Here is a 24882-nt window from a genome sequence, read left to right as displayed (position 1 = left end):
TGATGATATGGCCAAATGTGGTAGCGTTGTCTCCCTTCTCCTGGGACATGGCATCTAAAATCCTCCGCCTTCAAAGCTGCTTTATGTGCTAATAATGATGGCTGGCTGGCTGGCTGGCTGGCTGGCCCTTGGTAGCTTCAGGAAGAATAGGGCAGAGTTAGAGGGTTGAGGGTTGGGACTTCAAGACCCATTCCCAGCTTCTGGGGAAGAGAACATGGCCTACAGTTGATTAGCAGTGGCCGGTGTTTTAATTAGTCATGCGTACTAAATAGGCTTCTATTAAAACCCTGAAAGACTGAGCCCACAGAGCATCTAGGGAGATGCATGGAGGTCCTCGTTCCCCTCCTCATGACGTCACCCTATATGTCTTTGTGATAAACCTTCAGTTGTTCCCTTCAAGAAAATTGGTGGATCCCAAGGAGACAGTCACAGGAACCTTATTTGTAGCCGGTCGGTCAAGAAGCTCAGAGGCAGATGTGTACCTGGGATTTGCAGGGATGTGGGCAGACCCGGCACCTGAGCCTATGGATCTGATGTTGTCCCCAAGTGGACAGAGTCAGAGCTGAACTGGTTCCAGCAGCTGGGGTCCTGAAGGCATCTGTGTCAGTGGACAGGGAATTCCGTTCACTTGGTCACAGACTCCTGCATTGATTGTGGAGGTTGGAGAAAAGGGAAGGCAAGTGGGAGGGAGGGAAGGTGGTAGGAGGTTGGGAAGGGAGAGAGGAAAAGAGGAACGGGGCAGTGAGAAAAGTTCCTTCGCTACAGTTCATGGCTCAGTCCCCCTGTGCCCTGCTCTCCCATCCACTCTGTCTCCCACTCAGCTCGTGTCCCTGCTAGAACAGACTGGCACGTGGCCTCCCAGGCCGGCGAGCTGATAGAAGTGTCCACGGCTGGTGCCTTCCCGTGATGTCCCTGCACATGGCTTTCCCACCTGGTGACTTGAAATAGCAACTCCTGACAGAGCCATTAAGACAGCGGCATGCCACGATGGAGAGAGCCAATGGGCCCATCATGGGCGGTTCTGCTGCTAGCCCCTAACAATGTGGACATAATTGTGGGCCTACACTGAAATTAGCCTTTCATCACAGTCTAGCTGCAGGGCTCTTGGGGGCTTCTGAGGACTTGGAGGTACACTCATCTTGAACTCACCTGGACTGGCTGACAGAGTGGATCTACCACCCTCTGGTAGTTTGCTGAATGGATTCTTTCTTCTGTCTTCCCACCGAAAATCTGCTGAAATGACAGAAACCAATGAAATCTCAGAAAAGGAGCCCTGCTCAGCAAAGATGAAACCTTGTCCTCCAAGAAAGCAATAACACGAGCAATGCTTTGTGAGGTCTGTTCAAGATGAGAGTGAAACCACAAAGTCAGAAATTAGGCTTCTTAGCCGTCAACAGAGTCTCAAAAGTAACACACAGAAAAGAAAAGTAGGACGGGGGCTGGAGAGGTGGCTCAGCAGTTACGAGTGCCTGCTGCCCTACAGAGGACCAGAGTTCAATTCCCAGCAACCACATGGTGGCTCACAACCATCTATAATGTGATCTGATGCCCTCCTCTGGCCTGCAGATGTACATGCAGGCAGAGCACTGTATATATAGTAAATAAATATTAAAAAAAAAAAAAGATGAGCATCACTCCCAGTTAGTGTTGTGTCCCGTTCCTGCCCCCCAGCCCCCCGCCTCCCTGGGTTTGTGGGTCAGATGTAGCTCTTAGCTGCTGACCCAGCTCTATGCCTACTGCCGTGCTCCCTCTGAAAGCACGAACCCCGGATTCCAGGCTTTCATTTACAGGTTGTAGTATCTCTTCCCAGCAGTAGGACAGTAACCAAGGCATGGACTGCATCAACAAGGCTTCGGTTGTTTCCTGAGTGGCGCTCACTGGTGTATGTTCTCCTGGCTTATTGCTCCTTTCTGCCAATCACCACAGGAGAAAAAGTAATTGAACAGTATAGAAGTAGGTAAACTGTAATGTGGCTGGGGATGCAGCTCAGCTGGTAGAGTGCTTGCCAAACATGCACAAAGCCGTGGGTTCTATCCCCAGCACCATGTGAACCATGCGTGGTGGCATAAACCTTGGCACCTAGGACGTGGAGGCAGGAGGATCAGAGGTGTAAGGTTATCCTCAATACGTATCCAGTTTGACCCTGGGATACATGAGACCCCCTACCAAAACGAAAAAAGAAGAGAAAGAAGCTGTAAAGATACTTTAGTTAGTAAAGTACTTGTCACACAATCATGAAGACCTGAGTTTGGTCCTCAGGAGCCACATTAATTTAAAAAAAAAAAAAGTATGAGCTGCTCAGGGTAGCACATGCCTGTAATTCCAGCACTGAGGGAGGCAGAGACAGGCAGATCTCTGTGAGTTCAAGGCCAGCCTGGTCTATAAAGCGAGTTCTGGGGGGCGGGAGGGGGCGGTAGAGGGGAGTATGTGTTACAGGATATTTGGTCATATTGTCAACCCTGAGATTTTGTTATTTACTGGAAAAACCTGGTTTCTAGTTGTGGTGTGGCTCAGCCTTAGCACACACCATTAATCCAAGAGTTGGTTTGGTTTGGTTTGGTTTTTTGGTTTCTCTTGTAGTCCTGGCTATCTTGAACTCTCTTTGTAGACCAGGCTGGCCCCAAACTGACAAAGATCTGCCTGCCTCTGCCTCCTGAGTGCTGAGATCAATGGTGCTCGTCACCACACCTAAGTAATCCAAGAGCTTTTTTGCTTGAATATTGTAAACAGGATTAAATAAAGTCAACCATAGGTCGAGAGGCGGAGCAGGCAGCCAGTTGACAGGGAGTGAACATAGGAAAAATACCATAATGAGAGAAAGTTTGGAGGATGGATAGACACACAGGAAGTGGAAAGGAGAGACATTCAGCTTGAAGGGATTTTAAGGCAGCGTGGAGAAGGGGCTTTTTCCTCCTAGGACTTCAGCTGAGGAAGAAGGTCAGCTCTGTGCTTTCTCTGCCTCTCTGACTATGGCTTGCTGGTGTGTATTTAAAATCCCAGGAGGTAGAGCCAGTGGGTTCCTGGGGCTTGCTGGCCAACCGTCCAGCCTAACCTACTTGATAAGACCCATATTCAGTGAGATATTGTTCAGAAAACAGGGTGGTCAGTGCCTTGAGGAACTAGCTGAGGTTGACTTCTGGCCTTCATATGCATGCACACACCTGTGCAGGTGTGTGCCTATATACAAAACACACCCGCACACATCTGTATACACACACCCTTGTATACACACAGACACATCTTCACACACACACACACACACATCTGCATACAGACAGACACACCTACACATATACACACATACCTGCACATATCTGCACACACACTTGATACTCAAGACATACCTGCACACACACAGAATTATATATTAATAAAGGTAGTTGTAGGGGCTGGAGAGATGGCTCAGAGGTTAAGAGCACTGGCTACTCTTCCAGAGGTCCTGAGTTCAATTCCCAGCAACCACATGGTGGCTCACAACTATCTATAATGAGATCTGGTGCCCTCTTCTGGTGTGCAGGTGTACATGCAGGCACAACATTGTATACATACTAAATAAATTAATAAATCTTTTTTAAAAATTAGTTTTAAAGTAATTTTTAAAAACCTCACCATTTCCCCTGTATAATAGAGGCATGGTACTCAGCCCTTGTTTGTTTAAGTTTTAGGGCACAGGAAAGGAAGAATGGGTGTTCTGTGAGGCCATAAGTCAGATCCAGAGAAGGCAGCAGAGGCTCGAGCATACACATAAGGCACAGGCAGAACTATGCAAGTGTAAGAAATGTGAGCAGTTGAAAGCCAGGTGCTCTAGGCAGGTAAGGCCTAGGACCCCCACATATATCAAGAAGCCCCCCCAAAAGAAGCCCACTGAGGAGTCTACAGCAAACAGAAGGAGTCTCCCGTCATCTCAAGAAATGCCTAGCAATCTGCCCGCATCCCTTTTCAAGATCCCTAGTAGAGATTGGAGGAAGCTATGCCGCAGGGCCAGCAACTGCTAGGTGGCCCTGGTCCTCGTGTCAGTGCTACCTGAGACCTGACTGTTGTCCACACTTGCTTTAGTTGAGCGTCTGGGTTCTGTATCCTGGGAAGGAGGGATGTTCCTGGGGGGAGGAGGCGTCTCAGTAACAAGGTGTATAGCATCTGAAGAGTGCCATCGGAAGTTGTCCTCTGGCTTCCACAGGGTGTGTACACAGGCATGTAAGCACCTGCATGTGTATACACACACACACACACACACACCACACACACACACACACACACACACACACACACACACACACACACACACACACACACCCCTGCCTTGCATGCACAAAACCAAACCCAAAACCTAAGAAGAGAATAAAATGCTAGTGGGATTCACTTCGCTTCTTTCTGAGCCCTGAGGTTATGTTAAAATCTAGCTTTGTCACTGTCCATGTGTCCTAGTTTGCTTTCTATTGCTGTGATAAACACCATGACAAAGCAGCTTGAGGAGGAGGCATTGATTTGGCTTACACGGCCACGTCACCGTCCATTATCAAGGGAAGCAACGGCAGGAACTGAAGAATACTGCTTACTGGTTCACTCAGTGTGCTTGCTGTTTGTTTGTTTGTTTGTTTGTTTGTTTCTCCAGACAGGGTTCCTCTGTGTAGCCTTGGCTGTCCTGCACTCACTCTGTAGACCAGGCTGGCCTTGAACTCACAGCATGCACCACCGTGCCTGGCTCATTTGCTCTCTTATGCAACTCAGGACCCCCTGCACAGGGGTAGCACCCCACACAGTGGCTGACCTGACCCCACGTCAAATCATTAGTCAAGAAAATACCCTACAGACCAGTCTGAGCGCCATTTTCTCAGTGGAGTTTTATCTCTAGGATTACCCACACCTGAGAACCCTTTTAGTCCTTTTAATTGTCAGGTCTTTTCTTCCCTTTTGCCCCCATACTGCACATATCCCGCGTTTACATTCCGCTCTCTGCTCTGAACGTCTGCGTAATATTGCTGAATTGATTGCACCCACACTCAGTCTAGGTTGTCAGGGGCACTGGCTCCTCACTAATAGTGTCATGTTACTCCGGAGAAAGTTATTTGACCCCTCAGGCCTCCGTGTCTTCATCTGTGGGGGCAGTAATGACTTACGGACTTAGGGACAGCTTGGGGGTTGGTGTTGCTGGTGCAAGAGCAGCGCAGCGGCTTCTGCTAAGTGGCCACAGTATTGGTCACTGTGTATCACGCTTGTTACCTACATTATGGGGTTTAGCTCTTCTGGGCTGTTATTCTTGGAAGCATCTTCGAGCTTCTCATTGCTATTTCAAATAGTAACGTCTGGCGGCAAGTGTAAGTTATTGTAGAAGACACAGTAGTTTATTGCTGTTGAAGGGAGTCCATACTGGCCCCTTTCTCATCCTCAAGACTTGGAACCAAGCAAGTCTTCAGGTCCATGTTCCTCCTCTGTCCACCACCACCCCCAGCATTCTGACCTCACGTGCTGTCACCGTGGGGTCCCCCATCTCTAGACACTGTCTAGACACCCTCTTCTCAGGCCCCTCCTCTGTCTTAAGGATAAAGCAGAGGGTGTAGGGTTAGTGTAGCTCCTTGGGAGAGGGGAGAGGCTCTGGGTTATCCCATCTCTAGTACTGACGAGAAGACAAAACTGTCAGAGATGAGTTCCTCGAGGTGTCCGTGGCCAGGCTGAGAACTGAGTTGGAAAACAAACAACAGGAAGAGAATGTCACAGCACGCCGAGGCATCCACGGATAGGCGTGGGAGCAGCATCCCTCTCAGTGGCACTTCGTTCAAGGGCGACTGAGGCTGGGATAATTCACACCAGGGCTGATGTGGTATGACAGCCTGGCGCTTCATCCCTCCTGTGGTCTGTGTCTGAGGAGACGTGGAGGAGCTTACAGGTGAGGTGAGGCCAGGTATGGCCTTAGACCCCACCCCACCACCCCACCACCCTGCTTAGAGTTGGGATCGACCATCTAACAGTCACTGTGTGCCTAAAACTGTCCTGATGGGATTTGGGTCAGGGCAGCCAGGGCCCACTCATGGCTGGCCACTCCCAGCGTAAGACCAATAGGGCCTGATGGTGACATCCAGTTGGTAGCTGTATTAGTTAGTTTTCTCATTTGTGTGACTGAATACCAGGCAGGAAGCAAGTTATATGTTTCTTGGGATTATTGGGCTCAGTTTCAGAGGGGTACGGTCCATTATGACAATAGGTGTCACTCTGCATCTCACATCAGGAAGCGCAGAGAGACGAAGGCTTGTGCTTAGCCCACTGTCCTCTCTGCGCAGGCTCAGCTCCCAGCCATGGACTGGTGCTGCCCACAGACAGGGTGGGTGTCCCCTCCTCAGTTAACCTAATCTAGCTAATCCCTGTGGACATGCCCAGGACATTCTAGATCCTGTCAGCTTACAGAAGCATCCATCACAGTAGTGAATTAATCAGTAGGCATTATCCCCACATCCAGGACATCCTGCAGTCTGTTTCTGAGTCATCGCCTCATCGACCGTCCTGCACTTAACTTTGATTAATGCTCGCTAGGAAGCCATTATATTGTTAGCCCTCATCCTGGTGTCTGCTGTTTTGATCATCTTTTCATGTCTCTGCTTGACTAACACAGTATAGTGTTGAGCCTCTTCATTTTCATACAATTAAGACCAAAAAGATGAAGCAGTGTACACATTTTTGTAATTTCTTTCTAAATTAAAAATCTGTGGAAGTCATTTGGGAAAACTATTAATAATTTATGATACAGTGAGCACCTCTGGAACTAGGATTTGTCTAGCTGCCTATATTCGGAATTTTTAGAATATATAGAATATATATTGTGCTGGTAAGATGTCTCAGTAGGTAAGAGGTCTCGCCATCCAAACATGAGGAGCTGAGTTCAAATCCCCAGCCCTCACACAAAGAGCCAGGCAGGACTGTATATGCTTGTAACCCCAGACTGGGAGGGGGAGACGAGGAGCTCTCTGCCATCTAGCCTTGCTGTAATGGTGAGCTTTGGGTTCAGTAAGAGTCCCTGTGGCGAGGCAGTGCGGCAGAGAGCAGAGACAAAGAGAAAACACTCCACATCCTCCTATGGCTTCCATTTGCACACCAGTGGGCACGCGCGCGCGCACACACACATACACACACATACACACACACAAATAATGGTAGGTAGGTTGATTGATTGATTATTGATTAAGCATTTAAATTTTTTTATGCAATCTTAACTCCATGTTTTCTACCAGAATTAGAAAATAGCTTCAGTATAAAGTATACTTCAACCTGTTAAGCTTTAGAACATTGATTTACTCTTTAAAAAAAAAAAATCATAGGGTTATTTCCATATGGTCATTATTTCAGTGATACTCCCCAAATATTCCTCTCTAATAACTTGTTTTATAAAGGCATATACTCTAAAGACAGTTTGCTTGTCGGTATGTCTAGCGTCAGCAGCGGTCCGTGAGGGCAGGGCACACCCATGCCACAGTGCTCATGCGGAGGCCAGGACAGCTTGTAGGAGCGCCTTCCTTCCCTTTTAGGTCCTGGGAGCTTTTGCCTGTGATCTTTTAAACCTGCTTTTGTCTGTGACAGAATTGGCAGAGGACCCCAGATCTCACTCCTGTCACACTTGATCAATGCATTTTCCCAGTGGCTTATGATTTAGCCAGTAGTGTCTTGTGTGAGACACTCACAGAAGTTCGCTGAGTGCCTGGATATAAAGAAGAGTGGGCCGTGCTTGCCGACCTGGACAGTTTACAGTCTCAGGAAGAGCCAGGCCTATAAATACAGTGGGCATGTGAGGGCTCCCGCCAGGAACTGCTCATAAACCACTAATGGTCATGTCAGAACGCAGCAGCTCAGACCCACTGCACGGTGTTGCGGAAGGAAGTGTCCTTTGAACTGATCTTTAAAGGTATATTAGTGTCTGAGGCCTCTGAAACAGATCTTCAGTGAGCAGCAGAAATTTATTCTCTGCCCTACAGGCTGGAGGAGAATCTTTCCCAGGACACCTCCTCTGTCTGTCTGTCTGTCTGTCTGTCTGTCTGTCTGTGCTTCTGCTAGTGTCCAGCACTTGATGTCCAGCACTGTCTTCCTGTTCCTCTCTGGGTCTCTTTCGGCCTTTCTCTCTTTTGTGAGGACGTGTCATTGTCCCAAGTCCAGGATGGTCTGGTCCCAAGCTCCTTGTCTTATGTAAGGATCTGACCTCTGAAAATCCTTAACTACACAACATTTGCATTCAGCAGTTTAAGTGGCCATTCTGGGAGGAGGGTGTCACTGTTCAGTCCCTTCAGTCAACTTAAGGGACACAGTAGGCCACAATCAGAAGAGCACTTAGTGTGTGCAAAGGCACAGTGTGACTCTGTGGGAGTGCCTTCCCAGAGCCAACGTCCTGGAGTCCGCGTGTCTGCTTTGAGGATATACTGGTATGACTCCAGTGTAAAAGTTGCTTTTATTTGCCTGATGAAATTGTCATCTCTGGGGCTTACTGCCTCTGTCTGCTAACCTAGGCCTAGTGCTGGAAGTGTCTAGCCTCCATATAATCTAACCTAGGCCTAGAATATTTCCAGCCTCTGAGACCTCAGAGACTTACTGCTGAATAAGCTCAACCAGTTCCAGTTCTGTCTGAACTCTGGCTGACTGGTTCAGCTCAGCTCTTCCAGCTCAAACTCCTCTCCAAGCTGTCTGATTCAAACTGGCTTCTCTCAGCTTCTGCCTGAATTGCTCTGCTTGGCCTCATAGTAGCTTTGATAATCTGTTCTAATCTTCTGGCTCCTCCTCATTCTCTGGCTTGTTCTCTCTTCAGCCTGTCTGTAAAAACACTCCCTGTGAGGCGGACTCCTCTCTCCACAGACTGAAGTGCCACAGTCTCAACTCCTCTGCACTGAGCTGCCAACCCTCTGTCTCCTTACATTGCCTTCTCTTATATCACCTCTCCTTCCTCTCTCTTCTCGTGAGAGTTGGGCGTATCCTATTCTGTCAGACCTTTCTCTGATTCATCACTTCTTCTGCCTCCTGATTAGACATCATTTTCAAACCTGGGTGCTTCCTTCTACAAACAAACTTAACTTTACCTTCATTTTTTTGGGGATTAAAAGTGTGTACCAAGGACATGGCTGCATTTTAGCAGGATCACACAAATGTGATCTCAGCAGCCATGTTGCAGGAGGTGGAGGGGGCTGTCACAGTGGAGGGAGACAGGTTCTAGCAAGACTCTTAGAAACGAATGAAATTGGGTCCACTGTGGGCTGCATGGGGCTAGACAGGACAGGACCTCAACTCATTAAGTCCACAGTGTTAGGTCATCAAATCCAGTTTTAGAAAGCGAAATCTCATTTGTACATATTCCCATTTAGTGTTTACCATGGTTTGCATTTAAACTTAGACGTTGCACCTTGTACATTTATTTTACATCACATTGTAGGGAGGCTTGCTGCCATCCGGTCTGCTCTTTAGCAGCTCCCTTAAGCAGCCACACTGGGCTACACACAGCCCAGAGAGTACCCAGGCAGTTACCCCAGTGCCAGTCAGAGTGCACCTTGCAGAGGTGGGAGAGATGCAGAAGCCAGAGGGGACTACCGTACTGTTCCTTGGGACACTCACTCTCAAAAGGGCCCAAGTCTGGACTGCTTTGGGTGGGGTGGGTTCTTTTTGGGCTGATTTTCTTTTCGGTTTAACTCCGAAAATTACTTACTTTTCTCTGCTTTCAAATGCAGTTTGGGACTTACCCATGATGTAAAGGGTGGACGAGGCCCCTCTGAGAATTGGAAAGCTGCCCAGCTTTGCCTGTCTTCACGTGTGCAGCACCTCTGTGGCGTGGGCTGCTCCGTGTCACTGGCTGTTCGTCCTCCAACCACAACAGTGGACATTTCTTATTGTCTTACCTGCTTACCATTTTGCTTTTTTGTTGTTGTTATTTGTTTGTTTGTTTGTTTGTTTGTTGTTTTTCAAAACAGGGATTCTCTGTGTAGCCTTGGCTATCCTGGACTCACTTTGTAGACCAGGCTGGCCTCGAACTCACAGAGATCCCCCTGCCTCTGCCTCCCGAGTGCTGGGATTAAAGGTGTGCGCCCGGCCTCATTTTGCTTATTTTAGTCACTATTTCTTTCATTTTTAAAAACACTGTACGTCAGGTAAAGGCAGGCGGATCTCTGCGAGTTCAAAGCCAGCCTATTCTATAAAGCGAGTCTAGAACAGCAGGACTACACAGAGAAACACTCAGAAACAAAACCAAACAAACCAACCAAAAACATTGTAGGTCCTCCTGAAAATTAGCCTAGTCATGAGAAAAGCAGGCTCATCCTGGTTGTGAGGCATCCTCCAAAGGCCCTCACAAGCTGCCACAGCCTGAGACACCTGGGGAGGGAGACATGGCTGAGTGCAGTGTGGAATCCTAGGTAAGATCCTATGACAGAAACAGGACATGAGGGAGATTAAGGAAATCTGAGCAGTGTGGACTGTGGTTAAAACTGGTCTGTGCTCATTTTGTGGGTTCATCATATAAGCACTACACCGTACTAAGACAAGATGTTAACAGTGGGGAGCATGGCTTCCTGTGCATAAGACGACTTTTCAGGGGGAGTCTGGCTCCCCACACCTGCCTTTGGTCCAGGAAGCCCCGGGTTCTAACAAGGCCTCATTCCCCAGTCAGGGTGACTAGAGGCTACAGTGGGAGGGATGTCCTGGGAGGCAGGCAGAGCCAGAGAAGACTCAGGGCTTCGTGAGACCAGACAGGAGCTCCATGGCTCACACAGGTTTATGACCAGAGAGTGGGTGCCTGAGCAATACTACGTATGACTGTGTTACAACCCGGGAGGAAACAGACATCTGTGAGTCAGGTTGACGTTGGTACATTCACACATGACCACATGTGAACAACTGTCCCAGAGAGAAATATGTCACATTACATAGATGCTCTGCCCTGAGGAAAATGGAGCCCAAGTCCTCGCCTCCTAAGTATGGGCTTCTTACAGGAGACCACAACACAGAAAAGGGGATAAGGACCCCAAGGAAGGCATCCTCAGCCCAGTGACTAAGTAGATGAGAGCCACACTGGCTATTGTGTCCTTGATGTGAGATGAAGAAAAACACCAAGAAGGTCATAAAAAAAAAAAACCAGCAGCAGATTGTCTGCCTGCCCTCCTTAGAGCTATCAAGGTCATAAAACTGAAGGGAACTCTAAGGGACTGGTGTCACTTAGGAAAACAAGCAGGCATGGTGATTATGGACTCTTAGGACTGGGCTCCTAAGCAAGAAAAGGGGCATGAGAGGAAAGAAAAGGAAATCCTAATGATCGTCTTTCCTTTCTGTTTCTGTGACAAACACCATGACCAAATCAACATGGAGAAAAAAAGGTTTATTTGCCTCAAACTTGAGGAAAGTCAAGGGAAAAACTTAACCGGGAGCCATGGAGGGTCACTGCTCACTGGCGTACTCACAGGCTCGTGCCTAGCTCGATTCTTTGTATAGCCCAAGGGATGATGCTGCCCACAGGGGGCGGGGTGAGGGGTGTCCTCCTGCATCAGACTAGCCATAGGCAGTTCCTCAGTTGAGGCTTTCCTGGCAGGTGACTATAGGGTATGTCAGGTAGGCAGTTAAAGCTAATGAGGACACCTAATCAGTGAAAGTTGATAATCCTGTGTTGGGATTGGTTTATTGTTTGTGACAAGCTGCTGGAACAGTTGGATGATTAATCTCAACTGTCTACTCTTGTCCATTGGGAGTCACCTAAGAGCTTGTAAATCACTCCTCCATGTTTGTCTGAGGTCATTTCCAGAGAGAATCAACTGAGGAGAAAAGTTTCACCCTGGATATGGTGGCTTGGTACCCTTACATAAGCAGGAGCCCAGAGGGAATGAAACAAAAAAGCCCACAGCACAGCACAGGCCTGCTCTCTGGCTGCCGGGAGCTAAAGTGCTCTGCTTCCCATGGGTACACTGCCTCTCAGAACATACAAGCAGCCTTCCGTGGGCTATAACCTCCCAAACCCAGCCACAGTATATCCTTGGTTCTCTCAGTTATTTTTGTTCTGTGTTCTGTCATGGAGCTGTACCTCAGAAATTAGGAGCTACGGCTGCTCTTCCAGAGGATCGTGGTTCAGTTCCCTGCACCCACACAAGGCCACACATAACCATCTGGAACTCCAGCTGCAGTGGATTCAGCACCCTCTTCTGCCCTCCACAGGGACTGCACTCTTCTTTCTCCTCTCTCTCCCTCCCCCCTCTCCCCCCCTACACACTCACACACACACACACACACACACACACACACACACACACACACACACAAATAAAATTTTAGGCAGTCGTGGTGGCACATGACTTTAATGTCAGCACTTGGGAGGCAGAGGTAGGTGGGTCTCTGAACTTGAGGCTAGCCTGGTCTACAAAGTGAGTTCAAGCTAGCCTAGGGCTACCACACAGAAAAAAACCTCCCCCCCCTCTCTCTCTCACACACACACACACTATCTATCTATATATATATTTTTTTAACATAACTGACATTGAAGATTAGTGTCAGAAGCTGGGCTATTGTCAGCTGTGCCTGACACTGTGGTTATAAGCCTTTGGGACAGAGACGGAGGGAATACGCAAATGCTGACAATGCAAGCTATGAATCTCTGGAGCTCAGAAGACCGGAATGCCAGTAGGAGTGGATTTGAGGCCACTCGTGTTCCATTCTGGCAGAGAGTCTCTCTTTATCTTTCTTTGCCCCTACAGACTGCGGAAGCCTGATAGGGAGGAAACTTCAAGGCAGCGCAGTGTTGTTCATTGCAGCATGGGTATTGCTTGCTGCTTTTGACCAAATTTATAATCAGAGTGTGAGCAAAAACCAGGGCAGAGAGATTCAGGTGACTTTCAGTCTGAGTAGAAGAGACATTCTCATAATGGTGGCGTCAAGGAATATACAGCTACTTTGCAGCTCTGGCTGGCTTCGAACTCATGGAGCTCCACTCTCCTCTGCCTCTTGTGTGCTAGGACTGTAGATGTGTGTCACCATGCCCAGCTTGCCTTTAACTTTGCAGACACCATAGTTGAGTTTGCTTTGAGTCTGGGAGGAGACCTGGGCTTGGATTTCTAAGCAGTCAGCATGAGCCCTTTAGAGGCGATGGTGGAGTGTTCCGCTTTCAGGAGAGATGCTTAGGTGTCGAGTTGACAAAAGGTTTCAGATTCATGGTAATTCATCTTGGTTCAGTTTTTATTTACTGTGTGTGCTTGAGGTAGAACGGGGATCACGTGATGTGCATATGCGGTGGTCAGAGGACAGCCGCGTGGACCCCAGGCATCAGACTCAAGTCATCCGACTTTGGTGTAAACGCCCTGACTGGTGAGCCACCTCATAGGCCCACTAGCCACGGAACACCTGAATTCATGTAGCACACCTGAGTGTGTCTGTGTGGGCATTTCTAGAGGATTAACCCTCACTATAGACCTACTCTGAGTGTAAGAGCCAGTAGAATAAAAAAGAAGCAAAGGCTGGCTGGAGAGAGGGCTCCGCAGTCACGAGTGCTTACTGCTCCTCCAGAGGAGCCGAGTCCAGGTGCTGGCACCTGCGTGGACAGCTCACAACCGCTGTATCCTGCTCCAGAGCCGGCACCCTCTTCTGGCTCCTATAGGCCCCTGCACACATGTGGCATACACTCAGCATAGACACACATACATACACATGCATATTTCTCAATTGAGAGGAATTAAGATGGGTTCACTCAAAATGTGTCTGACACAAAATTTATAGATTTTATAAGAAATTAAGTGTGGCCAGGCAAGGTGGCGCACGCCTTTAATCCCAGTCGTCGGGAGGCAGAGGCAGGTGGATTGCTGTGAGTTGGAGGTCAGCCTCGAGTCCAGGACAGCCAAGATAACACAGAGAAACCCTGTCTGGAAAAACTAAAAGAAGAAAGAAGAAAGAAATTAGGTGTGAACAATTGTGCTGCATAGGGTTTTTTGTTTTTGTTTTTTGTTTAGATTTTTATTTTGGCTATTGAGGGAGCTATCGACAGCTACAATATGTAGAGTTCTTATGAAAAGCCTGTTCTGTGTGCTCGGCTTTAGTGTGGACACCGGGCTCACACGCAGGCCGTGTGCCCGAGAAGCAAGCACTCTGCTGCTGATCCACACTCGCCCAGAGGCTTGATTTGTATCCTGAACACAGTGTCTCGTAAAGTGCGTCCTCCGCAGTTATGTCTTACTGCCGCTAGTGTCTGTCTTCGTTTCACGTATCTGCATGCGGGAAGCATAGTAGACAGAAGTGATGTTGCCCACACCAGGTTAGGGGGAAACCCAGTACTAGCCATGGTGGTGGAGGTGGCTCGGCGCCTGCCTGGCTTCTCTCCTAGCACTTCCAGGCTTGCCGTTCTTCCGGGGGCAGGACCCCATTTTTCTGGTAGATAGATATTTCAAGAAAAGAGAGCAACGCCAACAGGCATTTCCTAGTTATGCTTCAGGGCAGAAAAACTACAGGTGATGCCCCAGGAATGACCCCTGACCCCTGGGGCGTGGGCACTGTCTCCTGCTGCAAGACAGCTGTACCGAGGATCTCCCTCACATCTTTGCCTCCACTTATGGCACACTGTAAGCTGCTCATGGGGGCAGCCTTATTTTGAGGGTCTTCTTGTTTTCCCCCTTGTCTCAGTTACTTTTGGTCCTAAGAATCAGCTTCAGGAAGAACCTAAACTAAGCCATATGCAGTAGGTTTTTGTAAACTGAGTTAATTAATTACCTGAGTAAGAGTCTGATCATTCAAAGAAATTTCCCAAGAAGGAAAATGGACTTTGGAATGTACAGTCCGTGTTAACAAGACAGACAGTGAGAGCTGCCGAGAAAATAGGCCAAGCGCCTGCAGAGGAAGATGCCAGGAGGACTTCCTGCCTGCCTGTAGGTAGCTGGTAGCCATGCATAGCATATGCAAATACTTTGCAAGGGGGGGCGGTCCTTTCCAATTTGTAGGCCTTTCTCCCCCTCACCCTACCCCATCCTATGGGAGCTGCTTATTATAACTGACTCATTGCTTTTTCTTTATAGCAGAAGACTCAGAAAGTGGCGTTTACATGCGATTCATGAGGTCACACAAGTGTTATGACATCGTTCCAACCAGTTCAAAGCTTGTTGTCTTCGACACTACGTTGCAAGTGAGTATGCCTGGCTTCTGATAGCTAGTGCATTGGCCTGGCCATTGGCATGCTAATCCAGTCCAGCAATGGCAGCTAGCCTTTCCTGAGCTCCTCCCACGAGTCCAGCCTTGGGCTGAGGTTTTGTCTGTGTCCCCATGGTAACCTTATAGGAACTCGCCATTGCTGAGCGAATTCTCCTGGCACAGGAACTGAATTCTAACTTAACAAAAAACACAACTTAATTCACCTACTCCTCATCCTCCATCTAGTGTGTTAAGATGTGGAATTTGAACCCAGGCCTGTCTGCCATGTGTTGGAGCCCAAAGCTAAGTGTGCCAAACTGTCCTGCCTCCCTCACTGGGGCCTGATCATCTTTCTTGCCTATTCAGTAAATATTTGACTAATATTAGAAAAGATGGTGAGGTGGGTAATTTCTTGAAAAAGAGCTTTATTGGTCTATTCCAGCAGGAAATTTGAACTTGATGACTTTACTATTAAAATGGTGTTTATTTGAGCTCATTTTTATCACTATGGCTTATGTGAAAGTTCTAAGTTACATGTTCGGTGTAATAATCAAGTTATATCCAGCAAATAAGATATATATATATATATATATACATACATACATATATATATATATATATATATATATACACACACACACACACACACACACACATACACATACCACATCAGCAGGTAAGACTGCCTTCACTTCTGTTCTAAGAAGGAGCTACTAAGCCAAGAACTTGGGGGCAAGTGGTTTATGAAGGGTGTGCTCCCCAGAGAAAAACCCCAAAGGTATAGAAGAAAACAGGCCCTCAGAAGCCAGCATGGTGTGATTTCAACAACAGCCTGCGGGGGGCAGCCTCAGCCTGAGCCCCAAATGGAACCCTGGCGCACAGAAAAGTTTACCCCAGCCTCCTGTGTTCTGCATCCAGAGCTGACCTGGGAGCAGCATCCCAGGCGCCCCCATCCTCACCTGGCTGCTTGGCGTCTGCTTGCACTGCCTTTGTTCCCACATGTTAGAGGACACACCAGGCCCTTGGGAGCCATTACTCCTGCCCTCTGTCCCTGCCATATGGGACCAACAGGAAGACAGCAGTGGGTTTTGGTTTTGCTTAATTGCATTTCAATGGGTTTTTTTTGTTTTTTTGTTTTTTGTTTTTTGTTTTATGGAAATACAGTTGGTTTTGTAAATGAGTTTTAAGACTTGTGAGCTGGCAGATTTTCACTGAACCAGATAACCCCCGGGGCCCTTGAAGACTCTCTGATCCTTTGACATAGGACAGAAAGCGAACACATGACTACAGTAGGGAAGGTAGGTCTTAGGAAGTCATTCTAAGAAATGTCTCAACAGCTATTACTACAAATTTCAGTAGTTAAATAACTATCCCAAGTCCTCAAAATAAACTACTGGCCCAACCCACTGCACCCCCATCCTGCCTTCCCACTCTTCCTTTCAGAGGCAGCAGCTCTTGACCCTTCATATTTAAGTAAACAGCCACAAGTACCAACCGACGGTTTATCTAGATTTTATTGTACCCTGGGGTTGACTCGCTTTGGAATTAAGAATTTAGCCAGGATGAGTAATATGTGAAAAATGCAATGCTTTCCGGATGCCCAGGGTCAATACTGCCGTATCGCTTTTGCAGTTAACCAAAGCACATCCTGTCCAGAAGTTATTTATCCTGTGAGTCTCTGAGCTTGGAGAGAGCTGGAATTTATGAACAAGGAGACAGAGCATGCTGGTATTGGTTAGAGCAAAGGGAAAGATGTACTTGAAGTTCTTGACGAAAACCAGCGACAGCAGTGGTCCTTGACACACCCCTGAGAGCTAAGGGAACGGGCAGGGACCAAAGTGGCAGAACAGCCTAAATGCCTAACCCAGAGGTGGAGGCATTTTGGCTACTTTGTGGGTTCCTTTCTCTATCACCCTTATTTCATTCTTCTGACACTCCCCACCCCCCACACACACTGGATAGGAGGGGAAGAAGCTTAGAAGGGAAGTGGGCATTGGTATCCTTAGACTGCTTCCTGCTGATTAGGGGCATTGAGTGCCATGGGGCAAGTTTAATATTCGCTGTCAGGATATTCAATTCTTCTACTTGTCTCTTTGTGCATGGTCACTTGACTTCAGCAACAGCAACAACAGCAGCAGCAGCAGCAGCAGCAGCAGCAGCAGCAGCAGCAGCAGCGCCCACGGCTGCCTCTCTCAGGGCTCTAGCATTTCTATACCCTCTCAAGAGTCCCCAGAATTCCAATTATCATACACTTGCAGAAACTGTCTGCAGCTGGCAGAATCACACCCTTGCCAGAACACAAGGCAAATCATAGTCAGCTGCCGAGAACAGTCTCACCCTGGAATTAAAACAAAAACATATTCCCATAACATTTCTGTGTTTTTAAAGAAACCAAAAATTCTCACTACGCAGAGGTCTGTTGAGTGAATGACTCCTGAAAAATACATAATGTGTCCATTAAGAAGGAAAGAAGCTAGGCATGGTGGCTTACAACTTTAATCCCAGCACTCGGGAGGCAGAGGCAGACAGATCTCTGTGAATTCAGGGCCAGCCTGGTCTGTAGAATCAGTTGCAGGACAGCCAAGGCTACACAGAAAAACCCTATCTGGGGGGAAAAAGGAGAAAGAGGAGAATAAAAGAGAGAAAGGTGTAGTGGTGCACGCCTGTCATGCCAGCATGTGGGAATAGAGGAAGGATGGCTAAAACCTCGAGGTCGTCCTCAGCTACGTGATAAGTTAGAGGCCAGCCTGGGCTACTTGAGAGAAAAAAGGGAAGGAGAAAGAAAGAGGTTTGTTAAAGTTTTGTTTGGTTGTGTTTCTTGTTTTTTTTAAAAATATTTTATTTAATTTATGTGCATTGGTGAAGGGGTGTCAGATCTTGGAGTTACGGACAGTTGTGAGCTGCCATGTGGGTGCTGAGAATTGAACCCAGGTCCTTTGAAAGAACAGGCAGTGCTCTTAACCACTGAGCCATCTCTCCAGCCCCTGTGTTTTTTTTTTTAAGGGCATCCCCTTTAAAATGGCATGTGTAAAGACCACAGCACTCAAAAACCTATGGAGACGAGAAGGGAGATGCTCCAAAGCCAGAGAATAGTGCTGACAAGCAAGGGCAGAGTGGACACCGTGTCACCTGTAGACAAGGAGGAAGAGCCTTTTCAGTGTGGATTTTTTTTTTCTCTCTCTCTCTGTGGCCTTGGCTGTCCTGGATTCCCTTTGTAGACCAGGCTGGCCTCGAACTCACAGAGCTCCACCTGCCTCTGCCTCCTGAGTGCTGTGACTAAAGGCTTCAGCTTGGATATTGAGAGATCAACTCACCCACCCACAAAACCTAAGTTTAATTCTGTCATTAATTCCCCTTGCTCTCTCTTAGGCCTGAGGAAGCAAGCATCAAATGCGTAGTATGAAACAGTGCCCGCTAAGGGATTATTGTTACCACCACACTCTATAATGGTCTGTCGTGCTGCCCGTGGCCGTTGTGAATCATATCCATAGGCCAGCTGTTCCCACCTACCTGAGGAAGACACTGCAGCCACCTCAGGGAGGGCAAGCACCGCCATGCACACACACCACAGCTTGCTGGGCCAGGGAATGCTAAGGTCAGTTGTTGAGTCAGCTGGGCCCAGCAATGAGCCAGGAATGGCTTTCCAAGTGGAAGGAAGTGTCTTAGCGGGAGGCATGGTTGTGTCGGGATGGTTTTCTGCTGTGGATTCTTTATTAATGGAGGCATTTGTGGGGCTGTCTAAGCATTGATCTTGCCGTGTTGTCAGCCCAGCAGAAGAGCAGCTGGGCTTGCTATAAAGGCTAAAATCCTGGTGAATATTATCGATTCTAAAGGCCCTGAGTACAAGTGTTATAGTAGCACACATAAAAACGTGTCCCCGACGCCTCCAGAAGACCCAGTGTGGTGGCAGGTAGTGCCATCAAATTCTGCACGTCCCTACATGACATTTGCTAAGTCGGTAGCCAGAACTTCTAGACACTCTCTCAGCTTCTCCCCTGTAGCCTCTCACACCCTGAATCAGCAAGCCCCTGGAGAGCTCCCTCAAGGTGTTAGGACCACACACTCAGGACCAGAGGAGGCAGCCGCAGCCTGAGCCCACAGCCCCACTCTGCTTTTGGTGACCCAAGCTCAAGCTGACATGCCACCTGTCAACTGTGACCAGAGCCCCCATGATGACTAGAGGCCTAGGATGGCTTCCTGTGGTCAGAACCCGTGCCCAGTTCCTCATGTCCCTCTTTGCAAGTCCCTTGGAAAGGGCACCTGGCATGGAACCCTGTATGTGAAAGTGGCATGGCCACCACCCAGTGCTCCGAGTGAGCTGGAAGCCGCTAGAAGACAGGACCCTCATATTTGATGACTCAAGTCAGGCTTTCAGCCACTAGAGTCCTTATTAAATGGCTAAATAAAAGGAGAAGGTTGGATCTGTTTCATCACTGGGACGCTAACCAGTTAGCCACCATCAAATCCCATGGAGGTGGACCATTCTAATTGCCACTGCTTCCTGCATACCCTTGGCATGTACCTGCACCTGCCGTGGCTTGGCATCTTTTGCCCAGGAGTGCTGTTCCCATGAAACCAGAAAGCCTATCCCAGGCTCTGTCTGCTGCTGTGTGCTTGGCTCGTGGAGCACAGTGGCACAGCACAGCACTGCTCACAGTTAAGGCACAGGGACTCTTCTGCAGCTCAAAGAGGGTGTGTCCTGGGGCTGACCCAGTAGGTTGCCCTTGAAGAGTCAGCTGGCATTCCTGTCTTCATGGTCCTACGGGACTGAGAGCGCCACAGCCTCATTTCTCACAACCTTAGCATGCCCTGAACTTAGGCAGCTCTTGAGCAGCTGAACAGTAATTGAGCAATTTCTGGTAAGCCCACCTGTAGCAAGTCGTTCGCTCACTGGCTGAGTGTTAAATTCCTTCCTGGCCTGTTCCCATATAATCCATTCCAGGCCCAGAGCGAGGTGTGCTAGGCACTGGTGTAGCTCACGCCTTTAATCCCAGCACTCAGGAGGCAGAGGCAGGGGGATCTCTGTGAGTTCGAGGCCAGCCTGCTCTACAAAGTGAGTCCAGTACAGCCAAGGCTACACAGAGAAACCCTGTCTCAAAAAACAGAGAGAGGGGAGGGGGGAGAGAACACGAGGGAGGAGAGAGGTGTGTGACAGTTCATTCTGTGTGTAAGTTATTTCCTGCTATAGGGCATGGTTAAACCTGTCCCCAACAAGAAGGTGGCAAGGCTGACTAGGGTTGTCCTAAGAAGAGTGAGTAGCCTGTGTCATGTTCTCCCAAGAAAGCTTGGGGTTCCAAGCGCTGAGGGCAAGGCCAACATTCCAGAATGTGCTGATCAAAACTGTACCCCAGCATGTAGGAAACAGAGGCAGGAGAACTGCTGCAAGTCAGGCCTGGTCTACAGAGTGAGTTCTTGGCCAGCCAGGGCTGCATAGCAAGACCATCTCAAAAAAGGTGGGGAGGAGGTTAAAATGAATACACACACACATGTATATGTACATGTCATCAAAACTAAAATAGAAGGCTGTTCTGAGAAGCAGGATGCACATTATAATTTTAATTTGGGATGAAAATTAAGACACACAAGGAAAATTGCTCAGTTAGTCTCAAGACAAGAAGAAAGGGACCAGCTGGTGCCCTTGCCCCTTGGTGCCCTGGTGTGGCTGCAGAAAGTGGGGCCCTTCTACTCTGCTGCTTTCATTGTCCAGGAAAATGGTCGTGAGCCAGAAAGGGTGAAATAAATAATGATGAGAGGAAGATCATTTAGAGATTATGCAATGTTGTCTCTTTGAACGAGACCAAGTCTGGTTTCCGCCCAGACGAATCACATCCTGATACAATAAGAGATGGTGGAGATTACCAGGCTGGCTGTGACGTCAGAGGCGCCGTGGAGAACAGATCTGATACTGAGGAACGGGAAAGGAGCATCAATGGAGACCCTGTGCATTAATGGCACACTGAGACTCATGCATGTGTGCGCGCACACGTGCACACACACTCACAAACCAGTGCTTGAGCCAAGTGTGCCTTGGCCATGCCTGTGATCACAGCACCTGCCAGGTTGAAGTAGGAGGATCAGAAGTTTGAGGCAAGCCTGGACTACACCCTTCTTTAAAACAAACAAACATGAATTGGTGCTGTTCAGTCCCCTCTTTGTGTGTGATATCAGGGCCTGGGGACACTTGTAACTGAAGCACTTAGGAGCAGGGGTTTAGGCAGCTTGGTCAGAGAAATCGTCATCATGAGAAAGCAAGAGTTTCCTCCTGCTTTTGAGTAGGCAGAATATGTACATACTAAACCCTCAGAGCTGGGGAGATGGCGCGGCTTGGTGGCTAATCAGCTGGGCTGCTCTTGCACAGGACTCAGGTTCTGTTCCCAGAACCCACATGGCAGCTCACAACCACCTGAAATTCCAGTTCCAGGAGAGCCAATGTCCTTTCTTACCTTCCTGAGCACTGTACACATGCAGTGCACATACATACATACATACATACATACATACATACATACATACATACATGCAAAACATGCATAAAAGAAAAGTGAAAATTTTTTTTAGAAAATTAAGCTCCCACTTCCATAGCCTTCTTCTGCTGGGTGGCTGTTTTTCCAGTTTTTAATGTCGGAAATAGTGCCACATTGAACATCTTTGATTCAAGGAATCACACTCCGAAAAAGAATCCATCAGGAACAACCTTGTAGTACAAATAGTAGGAATGGTGAGTGTGTGTGTGTGTGTTTCAAGACAAGATTTCTCTGTGTAGCCATGGGCTATCTTGGACCTCACTCTGTAGAACAGGCTCGCCTTGAATTCACAGAGATCTTCCTGCCTCTGCCTCCTGAGTGCTGGGATTAAAGGCGTGCGCCACCACCGCCACCCAGCAGGGTTTTGTGGTTCTTAATACAAGCTGTGCTTAGACACTATTGCTTCAACAAAGCACCATGACCCAAAGCAACTTGGGAGGGAGGGGTTCATTTTGCTTACAGTTCCTTATAGCAGTATATCATTGAAAGCAGTGAGGACAGGAAGTCACAGGGCAGAAGCTGATGCAGAGGCCATGAAGGGCGCTGCTTACTGGCTTGCTCCTCATGGCTTCCTTTGCCTGCTTTCTTGTCGCACCCAAGACCACCAGCCCAGGCTGGCCCCACCCACCATGGGCTGCCCCTTCCCATCGATCACTAATCTAGAAAATGTCCCACCAGCTTGCCTGATCCTATGGAAGCATTGTCTTAATCGAGGTTCCCCCACTCAGGAGATTTTAGCATGTGTCAAGTTGACACAAAACTATCCAGCACAAAGCATATTACTTAAAATAGTGCTCGTGGGCCAGCAAAGTGCTCCCTGGGTGAGGCTTGCCACAAAACCCAGTAAGCAATGTTCAATTCTTAGGACCTACATTGTAAGAGAGACCTGACTGTCACAGTTGTCCTCTGACCCTCATGTGTGTGAGGGTCCTCTGACCTGTGTGTGTGTGTGTGTGTGTGTGTGTGTGTGTGTGTGTGTGTGTGTGTGTGTCCCATGATGCCATAGGCCATCCCTATGTACACACACACTCACACACACACACAAACACACAGAGTAAATAAATGTAGTAAAAACTAAAATATCACTCTTGTTAGATAGACTTAAAAGCATATGTTTGTTAAATGGAAGCAGAATGCTCCAGACAAACAGCATCAAAGGAAAGAGCTTGATGTTGGCAGTTCCCCAGGTTGCCATGCACGGTCCCTCTTCCTCTTTTAGTTGGGACTGTGGCTGCATGGTCAACAGGTGGCAGGAGAGGCCTGTTCACCCCATGGTGGTTGGAGGCAGAGACAGAAGGCAAAGGGAGAAGCCAGGAGCAGTGAACTTCCTGGAATCCTAAAACCCAGGTGAGGCCGAGGCAGAAGGATTACAAGTTCTAGACCGGCACAAAGCGAGTCCAGGACAGCCAAGGCTACACAGAGAAACCCTGTCTCAAAAAAGAAATAAGGGGCCTAGGGTCTCGATGTCCTGCCCAGGGCGCCCCCACCCCCATGACCTCACTTCCTCTCGCATAGGCATTTGGGGACTGCCCTCAGCTCCGGACTACAGCAGCAGCTCTGAATAATGTTTTACTGTTTTATTTGCATGTCTTGAATTATTAATGATTATGGAATGTTTTCCTTGTTTGCATTTGCTGTTTAGAGGATTGTTTTCAGCCCCGAGCTTTTGGCTCTTAATAAATCAAGTGTGACACCTTACAAAATCCCAAGTATGTGCGTTAGAGTCAACAAAGTGCCCTGCACTAACACACAGAACAGCGCCTGCCTGCGCTGTCACAGCCCAGAGCTCGTGTTTGTCTCCAGTGCTGTAAAGTGTAGCTATAGCTGCAGGCCTTTCTTTCACATCTTTTTTTTTGGGTGGGGGATGGGAAAACTTATTATTTGCTGTGATTTTTAATATAATGACCAGTTACCATTTCAAATAAATTCATTATAACTATGTTTCAGATGAATTCTACCCATCACACATGGGAGAAATTAGGCCGTTTATTTAATTATTTTGTATGATTTTATTTATAGAAAAGCTGTATATACAAGAATATTTAATTACAGAAAAGAAAAATATGAAGCTAATTGCCTTTCAGTTTCAAAAAAAACAATGCCCACTCCCTCTACGAGGTGTGGCCAGCCTGTGTAACCCAGAGTATGTCGCTCTGAGTATGGCTGGACACAAAATTGTAAACTTACTTCAAATATTTCTTTTCTTTTCTTTTTTCTTTATTTTTTTTTAATGGTTTTTTGAGACAGGCAGGGTTTCTCTATGTAGCCTTGGCTGTCCTGGACTCACAGAGTCCAGGCTGGCCTCAAACTCACAGAGATCCACCTGCCTCTGCCTCCCTGTGTGCGCCACCATGCCTGGCTTCTTCCTTCAGATCTTAGGAGAACTAGGGAGATGTCTCAGTGCTCAAACCATTTGCCACAAGTGTGAGGACCTGAGTCCAGATCCCCAGATCCTGTGTAAGACCCCAGAAGCCCGGGCAGCATGCATCCGTAGTCTGTTGCCCCTGTAGGGAGATTGGAGGCACAGTAGGTGGATCTGTGAAAACCTGTCAGCCAGCTAGCCTGGTGTGCGCGCAGCAACTCAGAGGGCGCCCGAAATTGTCCTCTGACCTCCACACATGTGCCTACAGGCGCACAGCTGCACACACACATGTACATACATGCAGAGAAAAGAAAAAAGTTTTTTTTTTTGTGATTTTGTAATTTGCTGGCACTGCTCTAGATGAGCTTTGCAAAGGTGACAACTCGTGACAATTTCAAAAGGTTGGGCACATCTAAGTGCCTTTGAGTAGGTTACCAGTAACATCTGTAGCTTACGGAACCTAAACTGCCTATCACCGGTAATTCCTGGTACGATTTGGTTGAGACTACTTTCCTCCTGAGATGTGGACTTTAAAAGGATGTTTTGCCTCTGGTTTCCCTCCAGGTTAAAAAGGCCTTCTTCGCTTTGGTAGCCAACGGAGTCCGCGCAGCGCCGCTGTGGGAGAGTAAGAAGCAGAGCTTTGTAGGTGAGTGGCGTGGCGGGGAGGCTGGCTGGTGTTGTAGGGGAGTGGCGTGGCGGGGAGGCTGGCTGGTGTTGTAGGGGAGTGGCGTGGCGGGGAGGCTGGCTGGTGTTGTAGGGGAGTGGCGTGGCGGGGAGGCTGGCTGGGCAGGGAGCCCCTTTCCCAGCAGAGCATGGCAGTCAGTAGTCCATCCCTGCGGGTTCAGCCTGGGAACGTTCTGGCATTCACACACTGCACAAGACCAAACCCTA

General features: G+C 48.2%; 1 protein-coding gene across 10 annotated transcripts in view; it reads left to right on the top strand.

The window, feature by feature from the left end:
* Positions 1–24882, top strand: part of PRKAG2 (protein kinase AMP-activated non-catalytic subunit gamma 2) — a 355936-nt gene that overhangs the window by 311725 nt on the left and 19329 nt on the right. For 9 of the 10 annotated variants that reach the window (XM_084787781.1, XM_084787778.1, XM_084787774.1 and 6 more), the window contains 2 exons: positions 14994–15100; positions 24556–24637. In XM_084787781.1, coding sequence (XP_084643907.1) covers positions 14994–15100; positions 24556–24637 — 189 coding nt within the window. The remainder of the gene's footprint in view (positions 1–14993; positions 15101–24555; positions 24638–24882) is intronic. The other variant, XM_084787776.1, reaches the window with a different exon arrangement.

The sequence above is a fragment of the Acomys minous genome, assembly GCF_964271855.1.
Source record: "Acomys minous genome assembly, chromosome: 6".
Classification (NCBI taxonomy): domain Eukaryota; kingdom Metazoa; phylum Chordata; class Mammalia; order Rodentia; family Muridae; genus Acomys; species Acomys minous.
Note: the sequence above shows the minus strand (reverse complement) of the source record. Positions and strands in the feature narration are given on the sequence as shown.